The sequence below is a fragment of the Brassica oleracea genome, chromosome C9 (assembly GCF_000695525.1).
Source record: "Brassica oleracea var. oleracea cultivar TO1000 chromosome C9, BOL, whole genome shotgun sequence".
NCBI lineage: Eukaryota > Viridiplantae > Streptophyta > Magnoliopsida > Brassicales > Brassicaceae > Brassica > Brassica oleracea.
In genome coordinates, this window is record NC_027756.1 from 44,452,301 (window position 1) to 44,467,203 (window position 14,903).

Genomic DNA, 14,903 nt, shown 5'->3' on the forward strand with positions numbered 1-14,903 from the left:
ACCTAAGAGATTAGTTGCTAAAGGAGTTAGGATTGCTATTGGACTTGTTCTCCATGTTTGCTTTAGTAACATTCAACCTAAGAGATTAGATGCTTGAGTTGCTTTACCAAAAGAACATTCATCTAGAGATAGAGCTTGTTTAGCTTAGTGTCTAGGCATAAGGAAAGTGTTTGATTGATATCTTGCCACCCTTAGATTGGATCTACATCTCCCGAGATCAAATGCCTAGCCCCATGAGTCCTCTTGCTTCATATTGAGAAAGAAAGATCATTACTTTATTGCATTAGCTTATTAGTTCTTAGTTCATACCATCTTTAAAACCAGATTGCACTTAGCTTAAGCATGCACTTGCATTCTTTTTGCTTTAGAATCACCTAGGATTGGTTTGACAATCTTTTATACTACATTGATTTGATCTTGGACCCTTGAAAAGTCCTGCATCACCACCATCATCGGTTCTCAGATCCGACGCCACCACCACCGTCTCGTCGTTGATTGTGAGTGCGACACCTGTCCTCTTTGCCTTAAACTCATCGTTTCATTAACTTTTGATGTGGGCTGCTGCGTTTCATAATTGTTTACAATTTAGAGAGATAACCACTATAATGAAAACATATGTAAAGACTGAAACTTTGGAAACGAGAAGGAAAAGAAGGAGCGTACCGTGAGTTTCTGGATGCTACTGACTTCGCCTTGGTTGGAGGCGATATCAACGGTGACGGTTCATTTCGTCGCCACCTCTGGTAACTCAATAACATTCAAGAGTTTAAAATTATTGGCGATGAGTTTTGCAGAGTATGAAGAGGTAGAGGGACGAAGATGATGAGCAACAACACTGAAGAGGTTAAAAAAGAAAATCAAGCCAATTAATAAAAACATTCCACAGTTTAAGCGGTGGCGAGTAAATAAGATCGGTTTCTCAATTCCGCTATGACTCGATCAAGAGAGAAATATAGTTTTTTTTTTGTCTAAAGAAATATAGATATTATCAAAGCAAAGATTGCTCCGAACGAATCATAAGAAGATAAGGGAAGCAATCAAAGGTTTTTATTTCATTTTTAATTAGTTATTGAGAATTAACATGAATGGAAGTGCTATACACGCGCAGAGACATGAGTGTTGGTGGGATATGAGATACAGATTTTAAACTTAAAAGGAAAATAGACAGGAAGCAATGCGTTCAATTTCCATTGGGTCTTTTCTTTTGAGCATTTTGTTTCAAAGAAAAATGACAGAACATAACCGGATTTACTTCGGTTTATTTTAGATTCGATTCAGCTTAAATGCATGCATGATTTTAACCTACACAAGTTTCATTCGATAAATAAATAAACGGAAAATTTTATTGGAAGAAATTGGGTTAATTGAAATTCATAAGACAGAAAACAATAAATAATTTTAAATAATTTTATAATTTTATAATTATCTAGCTACTTATATTTATATAATATTTATATATCAAAATAACATAAATATATGATTATAATTAATATTTAAATAAAAAATCCGGACGTAGCCCGGACCGACCCTAGTCTAATAATATAAAGTAGATAACTCTCTCACAGGAGAATGCCACGTCATAAAATCAGTGAAGCTGGGCGTGACACCTGTCATTTTGCCGAAAACTCACCGTTTCATTTAAGATTCTCTTAATATTTTTGGGCTTCATATTTGGGTTTTCTACCGCTCTTCGTCTTCCTCGGCTGCACACAAAAAAAATCTCTCTCTATGTGTTTCCCATTTTCGAAGATTATCACCTTTTTTTCTCTCAAAACATGACGCCGAGCTTGGATCAGTGGGAGAAGGATCTTTTCTTTCGCGTTGCTGAAGAGGTTCAGGAATCTACTGTAAATAGCAGAACGATAAGAGTGGCTAGGTCTGTGCGTGAGCAGGAAAGTGATTCTCACTGCCTTCTTCCAGTGATGACAAAGAGGAACTTTAAGGAAATCTCGGTCGCTGCCGCTTCCTCACCGATGAACGGTTACAAAAGCCGGAAGGTGAGAAGTTTCAGATTCTTTTGTTGATTGATCGATTTCTCTAATATCCGATACATAGTAACGTTAAATTATTCCGGCATGTAATCTCAAAATTATCAAGCTGATAGGTTTTTATGTTTATTATGATTCATGTAGAAGGCGTTTGTTGATTATGATCACAACATTATCAAGCTGCCAGATTTATTATATGTTTATTATGATTCATGTAGAAGGTGTTTGTTGATTATGATTCCTTTGTATATGTGTTTCAGGCGGTGATGTGTCAGTGGTGAAAGATGTGTCTCACATCCCTGAAATCAAAGCCAGCGATGTTCTGAATGCATACAAGAGGATTTGTATTGACTGGGTCTGATCACGTAGAAGCTTTTGTTGAAACGACCACACAGACAATGGATGCTACCACCCTTTACTTGCAAGATCGTGAGAAGCTTTGATCCATGTTTACGGTATGCTTCAGACAGCTTCTAGATTGGCTTGGTTCTCAAGTTTAAATATGTTTAGCTAGAAAAGGAGCTAGAGAGTTCTTCTACTGGTATGTGAAATATGATATAGGACACTCATTAGATTTACAGAGAACGTAGTGAAGTGTATAGTCATCAGTTTATGAACCCTTAGAAGCATATTCAGGGTTTTGTTAAGTTGCTACTTTCTTTCTATTTGGAATCATTTTCTTAGCTGAAATAGACACTGTGCAAATACTTTTATCGTGGTAATGGCATTGCTGACACATTTGATCACAAAGCCGCTTACATTTGGTCCAAAAAGGATAAGCAAGTTGGAAGAAGATGTCTGCTCATCTATTATTTCTTAAAATTAGTTATCGCTAACTCCATTAATCTATAGAATAAGGGTGGTATTGATAGGTTCAACTCCTATGGGCTGCCTTGACAACTACCTTTTTTTTCCTCGACAACAACTAAATTTGAGCTTCACATATTACAGGACAAGGCACGAGACGCTAAAGGTAAAGTTATTGGCTTTTGTTTCAGTTTTACCCATTCCTTTTAGCATATTTTTTTATAGCTTATATAGAGTAAATTTGTTTGGAACTGTGGATCCTCGGGGGTTAACTATATAAGATGCTGCTGTTAGGTACTTAACCATGAAATAATCTATGAAACTTAATTTGACCTTTTGTCTGGCTCTGAGGTCTTTTTTGCTACTGAGTTAGCAAATGGAATTTGTTTGATTCTAATGGTTTGTATGTAAATGAGTTTCATATTGTTGCTCTGACGAAATGTTTCATGACCTAATGGTTTTGAGCTACTTTTTAATTATTTTTAGATGACCGAAGTTATTATGGAGCATGGATCCAGGTACAACATCTTGAACGTATCTTTAGTTTTTGCTTTTAAGTTTGTTGTTTAATACAAATAGATTTTGTGAGTTGTGACCAAGTATAGTGTGTATATTCTTCATCAAAGTTGATTATTTTGTTTGTCCCTACTGTATCATGAAGATGAAAGAGTTCAATAATCAAAAGATTCACACCCTTAGCAGATGCATTCTCTTAAAAGTATTATATTTAGTTCACTATATAGCTATAAAAGCTTTAATCGTAGCTTAATTATCTAATAAGTCTCTCATTTGTATCTACTCATGAGTGACATCGAGGAAGTCATCTGCCCAAAGTTCATGAAGCATTTGACAGTTCATTGGGATGGAGTGAAGGCTTCTCTCTTTATGCAATCTTATCTCACAGAAGCCATGTCTCAATTAAATAGCCTTCACCTGAAGCGACTAATATGACAATTTTTTTTTTAAAAAAGCATCGACTTCATATTGTTTGAACCATTGATGTTTTGGCTGTTTCGTTTGACTGTTAGTTGTGCCAATCTTTACACATTTTCATATTTGGTCTTTTGTTTAATTAATGTTTTAGATATATACTATCCCGTTTCAAAAAATCTCCGTTTTTATTAAAAAATATTTATTTCAAAAAGACATTTTATACACTTTCAGTATATTGTTTACTGATAAATTGTAAACTTTAAAATGATTGTTTTTTAAAATATATATTTGTTAAAAGTTTTGGGATATATTTTTTCCCTTATAGTTTATTACAAATTAATATTGAATATTCAACATTTTTTCTTAATAGGTTTAAAAAGATCAAAGTTTTATAATATGTATGTACACTAACGCAAATTTATACACAAGTGATATTAATGATGTGAATAAACCGTTCCGGTTGTGAGAAATCTGCGCATTCAAGATTACGATTTATTATGCGGGTTAAGTTGTAAATTGCTATCTATAACTAAATACAGAGAAAATTGAGATTATTTAACTGTATGATGTAATTATATCTAATTTTCTATTTATGCTTATTGTATTTTAACCGGTTTGGTTTTGTCTATTTATGCTAATAATAACAAATTTACACTAAAAAGTCTGCACAACAGAATAAATATGACCATAAATGAAGTTTTATTATTAAATATAATATTTAAATATTTTCGCGGGCTAAATGGTTCCATCTTCAGATTTTAACCAGTCATCTTCGTTTTAAAATAAATTTCGTGACACTACTTAGAAAAATATGTGCCACAATAACGGAGCACAAGCTTGAAGTAGAAGTAACAATATTTGGTCAGTGTATTGCTTATCAGATGGAAATTAAAAGGCCTTCTATGTTATATTTGAACAAACAAAAGCTTATTCTAAAACAAAAATAAACTTAGAATAGAGATACATTAAAATTATATATTAACTAAGAGTGTAAGAGATGAAGTTATAAATTCATTGCAATGCAACGATATACACCATCACTGATGCATAATTGACTGGATTCGAATGAACATAAGATACTTTTGTGCTTGAGAATGAGAATCATTTTGACTAAAATACTGTGTTTCGATCACGTAAATTTATTTTAATGTTTATATTACTTTTTATGAAAAATCAAATCAGTTATGGTAAATTTACATAAAATAATTTAGAAAAAGTAAATTTACACAAAAAATTTTGTTATATAGATAAAATTTGGTCTATACAACGTAATTATACTCACATCTAATTTAACATTAAAAAAACTTTACGCAAAATTATATACTCAGTAAAAATCAATATATCAAATCTCAGCCCCTAGGGAGGGCCTACACTAGTTAGTTAATAACGTTTGGCTCTTTAAAAAGCTTTCTTATTGTACAAAAACAAATGGCTCCGTCATTTCTGAGCATCGCAAAGTTCGTTGAGGCAATACTTCGCCGGAGATTCTCCTCCGCTGGTCTCTCTCTACAAACCCTTTCCATCGACTCCGAAACCACCATACAATACTGGGGTCCACCACCGTTGGAAAACATACAGAAGCCGTCCCTCCTCCTCCTCCACGGCTTTGGCCCCTCCGCTGTATGGCAATGGAACAGACAGAAATGTATATCGCTATTGAAACCTGAGTTTGGCTTTGCATGATTAATATATAATAATATTCAAAAATGGGGAAACACACAGAAAATGTATTCGGAGAAGAGAGGGGAAAAGACAGTACTTCTGGAGGGGCTCAGTATTGGGAGCGACGACAAAACAAACGTTTCACCGATTCAACAGGTTTGCTAATCGCTATCACAGTATCACCATTTTTAAACTATCCCAACGTTAATATATAACTCCGTTACTTGGTTTCTGACATTTAATAAAGAGAAAAAGACAAAAATAGCACTAAATCAAGTTTTTGTTCCCAAACTAAAATTCAAGGTCAAAAGTCACAAAAATAGCATTTAATGTTTTATCAAAAGAAATAAATAAATGTTTATACCATTATAGTAAATTAGCGTAGACATTAGGGTTTAGAGTTAAAGGGTGGGGTTTAGGATTTAGGGTTTAGGGTTTAGGGTTTAGGGTTTAGGGTTTAGAGTTTAGGGTTTAGGTTTTAGGGTTTAGAGTTAAAGGGTGGGGTTTAGGTTTTAGGGTTTAGAGTTAAATGGTGGGGTTTAGAATTTAGGGTTTAGGGTTTAGGGTTTAGGGTTTAGAGTTGAGAATTGGGATTTTGGGGATAAGATTTCAAATTTTGAAAAATAAAAAAATTTTAAATTTTTCAAAAGATAAAATGCTATTTTGGTCATTTTAGTTTTTGAGTGTTATTTTTGTAATATAAACTTAGAAATGTGCTATTTTGGAGATTTGCCCTTTAATTAATGATACTTCTAGAAGGTAATAGGCTGAATAATCATTCTAGAATGAATATACAACATATATATATTACACTAGACGTAGGGCAATTGAGCTAAGATATTTTGAGTATCTACTTTCTATATCTACACGCCCCCGCAAAATCAAGGCAGGTTTCTGACGCCAATCTTGGAACAGAGTTCTTGGAACCGCAAGCGAGATAGTGGTTTTGTTAGCGCATCCGCCAACTGGTCGGTCGTCGATACATGAGAGACACGCAGAGCACCAGATTGGACATGAGCTTGTATGAAGTGCTAATCTTAAGGCAACATGTTTCATTCTGGTGTGAAACACAGGATTAGCACAAAGATACGTAGCTCCGACATTATCGCAATATATAAGAGGTGAAGAGGTGACTAGTATGTGAAGTTCTTTCATGAGTGAGCAGACCCACATGAGTTCGGACGCTGTGTTGGCAACTGAGCGGTACTCGGCCTCTGTTGAGGATCTTGCCACACCTGATTGCTTCTTCGCAGACCAAGATATCTGTGTAGTTCCAATATATATGATGTAGGCGTTGGTGGAGATGTAATCATCGGGATCACCGGCCCAGTCCGCATAAGAGTACGCATGAAGTGTCGGAGGTGAGTCTCGGCGTATCCAGATACCATTCTTTGGGGTACCTGCAAGGTAGCGGAGAACACGTTTAGCTGCTTGCCAATGATCTTCGGTGGGTTGATGCATAAACTGCGAGAGCTTATTAACAGCATAAGCGATGTCCGGCCTCGTGAATGCTAAGTACTGCAAGCATCCCACAACTTGTCTATAATCAGTTGGGTTGAGTAGAGGCGTGCCTGACTTCAGAGTCAACTTCGGATGTGTGGCTAAAGGCGTAGAGACTGTCTTTGCATTCAGCATATTTGTCTTGGCTAGCAAGTCTTGAATATATTTATTTTGCATGAGATGAAGACCCTTTGATGTCCGTGTTGCCTCAATACCCAAGAAATACGAAATGTGCCCAAGATCTTTGATCGAAAACCGTTTAGCCAACATTATGATGAACTGATTAACCAAGGAGATACTACTTCCTGTGACCACAATATCATCGACATAGACAAGGATATAGACCAGATGTTGTCCATGACTATAAGTAAAGAGGGAAGTATCAGCAACCGAATTTCAAAAACCAGCGGCCAAGAGAGTTCATTTCAGTTCCTCATACCAAGCTCGTGGGGCCTGTTTAAGCCCCATAGAGAGCTTTTCGCAGACGACAGACATGATGAGGCCGGTCCTTATCAACGAAACCAGGTGGTTGAGATACATATACCTCATCCTGGAGAGTTCTTTGAAGGAAAGCATTATTGACGTCGAGTTGTCTGATCGTCCAATCATTACGGACTGCATGTTCCAGAACTAAGCGGACTGTAGTTGACTTGATTACTGGACTGAAAGTGTCCGCATAGTCAATACCATATCGCTGATTAAATCCACGAGCAACAATCCTCGATTTATGCCTGTCAATTTCACCATTAGGAAGATACTTTAGAGTAAAAATCCACTTAGTATCAATCACATTCTGATTTGGAGCCGGTGGAACCAAATCATAAGTATGATTCCGTGTAATAGCATCAAAATCAAGAGACATTGAGTTGCGCCATTTTCGATCTCGCAAAGCTTGATTCACGGTAGTTGGGATAATGGGACGGGTTTGGACATTGAGGGAAAATTTGGTTTTGGGTTTGGTGATATTGTTTTTGGAACGGGTTCTCATGGAGTGTTGGTTAGGAGGAGCTGGCGGAGCAGGATTTTGGCTAAGGGTTTCTGACTGTGAAGGTGAGTTTGGTGGTTGGGGTGCATTTGTGGGAGCTGATTCACTGGGAAGGTTTGCATTTGTGGTTTCAGTATCTGTAGGTAAAGGGTGAGGAAACATACCTGTTGATCTTTCCGAGCCCATCTGGTCTCCACGAGTTGGATCAGAGCTCGGGATAGACGGACTCGCATTGTCTGGCGAAGCTAAAGAGTTCGTCGGTGACAATGACTGCTGCAGATTCTGGTGTTGGACAGAGCACGGTGGCGCGATGGAACGAGTCTGACCGAGTGGTACCACTATGGTTTCGGGATTTGAGCTAGCTGGATGTTCAGGTTCCGAGGGAGGGTGAGATGGGGCTGGAGGAGATGTTTTCGTATGGAAAGGGAATGTATCTTCAAGAAACTGAACATGTCTGGAGGAGTAGAGTCTTTGTGTCCTTTGATCCAAGCAAAGATATGAGCTCTGATACCATATATAAGGTAATAGGCTGAATAATCATTTTAGAATGAATGTACAACATATATATATATTACACTAGACGTAGGGCATTTGAGCTAAGATATTTTGAGTATCTACTTTCTATATCTACAACTTCTTTGTTTTTGAAAAACTATATAAGTAACTACAGTTTTTCATTAAAACAAAAGGAGATCCCTATGGTGCAATATTTGATTGGATAGTTGTCTGATAATTATCTTATTAGTAGCACGTACGTAGACCCTAAAACTTTAAATTAGTATCAATATGTCTTGCTAGTGTTCAATTTAACCAAACGGAATTTTGATTTTTTGAATTTGGCATTTACATTTCCAGTAAAGATTTTGATAAATCAAATATATTTTATATCCAAAAAAATATCTAAACTATTAAAACTGAAGTACATTTGGTATTTGACCCTTAATTTTTCTAAATAACTACCTCTGAATGCCACTAACATTTAATCTACACTTTCACTAATATATTTGGCTTTTAGGTCAAGCCCACTAACATTTTTTTTTCTTTTTTGGGACATCCCATTAAGATTTGTTTACCCAATAATTACATTTGTATTTCTCTAACCAATAAAAATGTATCTTTCGTGCACCACATTCCAAACTCTTCATAAATTGGTTTATCCCTTATATACTAAAGCACAATCACATGGCTACTAAAATTTTGACACATGGCAAAGCTTTAAAAAAACAATTAAAATTTTATTTTCTTCATCTTCTATTTTTGTACAATCCAAATCTTCAACTACCTAAATTCCTGATTTTTCTCAAAATTTTCATCTCACGTTTTAGTTAACTTCTTCGTTCTCCAACTATTTTCTTCTCTATAAAATTTAAAAACTTATTGTTTTCTTCTCTACGCTTTATCTATCATCAAAGATTGTGTAATTTGTAATTGATTTATCAAAAGTAGGAGCCAGTTCACGTTATCAAAAATGATACGGTAAGTGTTTCATTGTTATTATATAGCGATGGAAAAATATGAGCAATCAATCCCACGTGTTCTTGCAACTCCAAGTCTCCTAAGTTAAGTTTCATTTCTGTTTTTGTCAATTATATTTTAAAAAATTATGTTACCTATTTCTTATAGACGGAGAACACATATTTGAAAGAAGATGACAAGGGATTTCTACTATGTTTGCCAGTAAAAAGATTTCATGAATCATCATAAAACTTGAAGCAACATCAAATATGACAGAAGGGGAAGTTTCTAACAACGAAGAAAATCTGAAGAAACAAACCATCAATTCATTTTCAGTAAGCACCAGGGAAAAAGTTGCAGCAATTTATATCCAAAATTAAGGTAACAATAAAAACTTTTCTTATACTATAACCATATTGTCACGAATCCATTCAGTTTTTTTATATGAATATAGGAAACTACACATGAGGATGATAATTTTCACAATGTTTTAGAAAAAAAGGCAAATCAAACTTCATATTTTTTTAGAGTGGACAAGGTTTAATCAACTACGAAAATATACTAGGTTAGTGATATTTTGTTTCCTATCTTTCAAAATGCTTATTATACTTTTTCTTTGAACTATGTTTTTCGGTGTTGATATAAATGTTAACTTTTTATATTTCCATTTAAGTAAGAGAAAAATAGAGTATTTGAAAACATGAAAAATACAAGTATCTGATTCCAACCATATAAATTGCTACACATCAGGAATGGTGTATTAACACCACATTATAAAGTCAAAAACTTATGGACAATTACCACTATATTTAACACAAAACATGTGTGACTCGGGATATCAATGAAGAAAAACATAAGTTGAATTGTTAGAGGATAAAATGTAGTGTTAATAGAAGTCTTAATTAATGGATACAGGCTGTAGATTTCATACTACTTCTTCTGTAAAACAAAAGATCATATACTATGTTTATAATTTATCTACTGATCACATGCTTCTATAACAAAACTTGATTAATTCAGAAAAATAATTGTACCTTAATGGCTTCATGTTTTCCATCTATACACCCAGTACCTCTCCGATATTAGAATTTCACCCGTTATTCTTGGCATAAGTTAACCGAGACGATCTTCAAATGAGTAGAATAAGATAGATAAATAACCATCATTTATTTTAAAAACAACACAAAAATTTTGTTTTACAGTTTCTAACCGCTTTGTTTCAATGCAACAACCCTCATGTTACAATATTTGATTAAAATACTAAATTTTTTTGATTAAACATTATGATAAAATAATTTAAAACACAATAACTTTGACCTGTGCATAGCACAGGAGTAACACTAGTATATTAGTAAACCAGAAGTATTAAATCATGTGTCTAATTTTTTACAATCCATTTTACAACAGTTAACATTAAAACTCACTAGCAAATAACTATAACAATGTAATTGACGAGAAAATCACTAGACCGGATTATAAATGTAACATGAAATATATATACAATTTAAAAACATTTATTTTAGTATATAGTAATTGTGAATATGATTTCGAAATTTAATTTTTTTAAACAGAAAAATCAATAATTATAGATTTTCTATTGATATAGTTGGAAATAGAATTAAAATAGGAATTACAGATTTCCTATCGATTTGGTATATTCAAAACATTCAAAACTGTTAATAAATCCATTAAATATTCCTAAAACCATTGAACATCTTACTAACTTAACATAACAAACCTCTAAATTAAAGCTATCCATTAACAAAAATAATATCTACTTGCTAACCAGACCTTTGTTCTTTTTTATTATACAGGTTAAGCCTTTTTCCAACCAACGAGTGAAGGAAGGTCCATTTTGTAGTTACTATGTTTCATATTTATCTACAATCATTAAAATATATTGGCCCTCTTTAAATATGTTAGATATATAGTGAACCAAACTGATTTAAAAAAAAAAATTATAATGCTTAAACTATAAACTATCCAATAATATTAATATATAACATAACCTTAGTTTTAAAAATATTACTGTGGAGTTACCCAACTATATTAGAAATGTAAGAATACAAAAATGAAAGTAAGTAATTTCAAGTTAAAATATTAGACTAATCATATTTTCAAAACTATTTTTTTTATTATTCTAATGCTTAGACTATAAACTATTAAATAATATTAATATATAATATGACCTTAGTTTAAAAAATATTACCGTGAAATATAAGAATACAAAAATGAAAGTTAGTAAATTTGCATTAAAATATGAGATTTACTTGGTTTGTAAAAATATCCTCTTAAGCTTTTTTCAAAAAGTGTTTGGTTTCAGAAAAAATATTAATATTGGTGATGATTGCTTCGACTGTGGCTTTAAAAATTTAACTGTAGATGTTTAGCTTTAAATAAATTGGTTGTATCTGTAAAGTTGTTACTGTAGACTTTTTCTGCAGAGACTTTTGTTGTAGTTAAATTTGTTATAGCTGTAAGTTATAGGCTATAGATATTTTAAAATAAAATATATGAAATATGTGTTGTATATATAAAATTATTATTTAATATGAATTAAAATAATTTATATTAATATTTTTTAATAAATTATCAAAATTTATTGTAATTTAAAATGTGATATGTAAATAATATTTATATTATTTAAATATCTTAATAATTAAAAAACACTCAAATTAAAAATTAAAATATTTATAAAAGTTTTTATTATGATTATATAATTTATTTGATATTATAGATATTTTTTTCATTTTACAGATTCTACAGCCTATAAAAAGATGATGTAGCATTTTTGCCTAAAATACATAAGAAAAAGTTTTGCTTTATTTTTTTTTGTTGTAGCTTTAAAAATAAAGCTAAAGCATGATTGATAAAACTAAATAAAAACTTGATGTAGACTTTAATTTTTAAAAGTAAAGTTACAGCATAATTGGTAAAATTTAGTGATTTAAAAATAAATAAAGCTAAAGTAGAGAGATAAAGCCCAACCAATCACCCTCATTCACTTTAATTGGTTATATATATATATATATATATATATATATAACCAAATACAATATATATTATTCATGCGGCCTATATAAATCAAATATAAAATAACTTATGCAATATATCCCTTTGATTTGTTTATCAAAATACAATAATATATCAATAAAATACTATATCAACAAGGCAACACTCTAAAATATAAAAAAATATAGTAAACAATAATAAATATTGGTGTAGAATTTGAAAAAAGAAACCGCGCGGACGCGCGGATCAAATTTTAGTGTGACCTTTAAAGCGTCTGCGTATTAACATTTTAAAAGGCTTGCAATAGTCGAGGCTGCAATAAACCTACAATGCCCCATAAGCTTAAGGACATCTCCAATTCTACTCTAAAATGGAATAAAATGAAATATGGAATAAGAAATGTTTCAACCCAACTTAATTTTACATTTCATATAATAGAGTTTACTCCATAAATAGAGTAATCTATTTTTTTTTGTTCATTATTCCATTATGGAGTGAGATATAGAGTTGAGTTGTATCAATTTTACTCTATTTTCTTATTTACTCTATTTTGAAGGAAAAAATGGAATTTTATATTGGATATGCTCTAACGAGTAGAGTAGTGGTATAACTAGAGTAGTTTTGTTTTATCATTGTATTTGTCCCTAAACTAAGTGATTACAACAAATTAGTTTATGTTATTACATAATTACAAGTGGCAAGAAATAAGTGACATATATACATAAAATACTTATCTCATGTCTTAATCCATTTAATTGATTTAAACTAAATGACTATATACCTAAGTGATAAATAAGCATGAATCATGCAGGATGTAATGCTGATATGGGGGAGAAAGATCAGGTTTTCCCTCTGATAATGGCCCATGACCTCAGAGAGTAAGTCTTTATAAATTGTTAATATCTTAATCAATGCAATAAATAAGTGCATTTTATAAAATTATCTAATATCTTAATCCATTTGAAAATGCATGGCTCTTAATTCTCTCAACACATATGGTTTCATTATATCTCAATAGCATAGAGCTTTGGGTGTTCACTGTTCATTGCCTCGTTCCATTTAATTTCTTTCTCCAATTAGAATTCTCGCTCGAGTCATAATGGTTTTTTTTAAATGGTTCCAGGATGCTGAGGTTTAGTGGCGACACTGTAAGCTTTCTAAATATATAGAACGTAAAACACAACACTGGATAACCAATATCTATGATGTAAATTAATTAATACCAAAATATGCCGCTTGAGCATCTCTGTTCCCACTCCATAACTTACTCCAAAAATAAAATGGAAAATGAAGTATGAACAGAAAATAAAAAAATTATTCCATAAATAGAATAATTTTTTAGTTTTTTATTCATACTCTATTTTTGGAGTAAATTTTGGAATACAGATGAAAATATCCTTATAAACGAATCAAGCATGTGGAAATGTGTGTTTATTTGATAGTAAGTATAAAGATTTAGAAAAAAAAAAAGTAAGTAATTTAACTATGTATATTTACCAGGATGTTGGGGAAGAAGGCGAAGCTGAGAGTGATACCAAAGACATCACACATACCCCAAACGGAAAAGTCCAAAGAATTCAATGGCATTGTCATGTCTTTCCTGTTACCTCCCTCTTCTTCACCATAATTGTAACATCCATATTAAACTAAGAAATTATGATAAATTCCTCATTTTGTCAACATTTATTAGAAAGTATCTGTGACAGTCAAATACTTTTGAGAAATCTTTTACTATATTCCATGTGAAATATTCAATAAGACTAGATAACTATATAGCCTGTGAACAATATACCGAGATATATAAGAGATGATTATTTATTGATGTTCGGCTCTACTAAATCAATCCATGCGACCATGCATGGCCCAGAAGATCGTGAATTCATTAGAATTTTAAAGCAAATACAACATCTTCGTAAGAGTGTAAATCAAACGCATGTCTTCTAAACTACACTTCCGTTAGATAATGTAAATTTTATTTTCAGTTCTCAAAATTATAAAAAGAAGAACTCATCAACTCTCCCAAACCTTAGCTTTTTAACACTTGATAGTTCTACACAACACCGACACGGGTATTTTTGGAAACCTATTGTAAAGTTTTGACGACCAGAAAAACATCAACAATTTACTACGACTACGTCGCAATCTTAAAATATACTCTAAGTTTCTTCTGTACATTCTCAATTTACTCTTCCATAATGGTTACAAAAGATAAAAGTACGTACTACCGATTGAAAATAGTCCACTAGCATCCATCTCTTTAATTCTTGTATAGTTTTTGTAGCTATGAAACCCATGTGATCAAAAAGAATACGACAGATCACTATTAACGAGCTTACTTTAGCTAGTTTGGGTCTTCTTAACCGTCTGTAGTTCCTCCCTTTTGTCTGGCCAGAGGCCAGAACTTTACTTCAAAGATATCAACAAACTCTTCATGAGATATTGAAAAATGGCGGCGGTAAAAGTCTTTTCAGTTAGTACCATGTGATTATCAAAGTGCCTAACTAATTATGTGGTGAGCATACGTTATCTGGTACAGAGTTATCTGGTACAGAGTATTTCTA

The 14,903-nt window shown here is 32.5% G+C and overlaps 1 protein-coding gene across 1 annotated transcript; it reads left to right on the plus strand.

Moving 5' to 3' along the window:
• The first annotated feature begins 5,156 nt into the window (after nucleotides 1-5,156).
• On the plus strand, nucleotides 5,157-13,969 carry LOC106315124. Its single transcript, XM_013752891.1, is given in 5 exon segments — nucleotides 5,157-5,405; nucleotides 5,451-5,546; nucleotides 13,154-13,172; nucleotides 13,175-13,220; nucleotides 13,843-13,969. Coding segments are annotated over 5 exon segments (537 nt in total).
• Nucleotides 13,970-14,903: the final 934 nt, after the last annotated feature.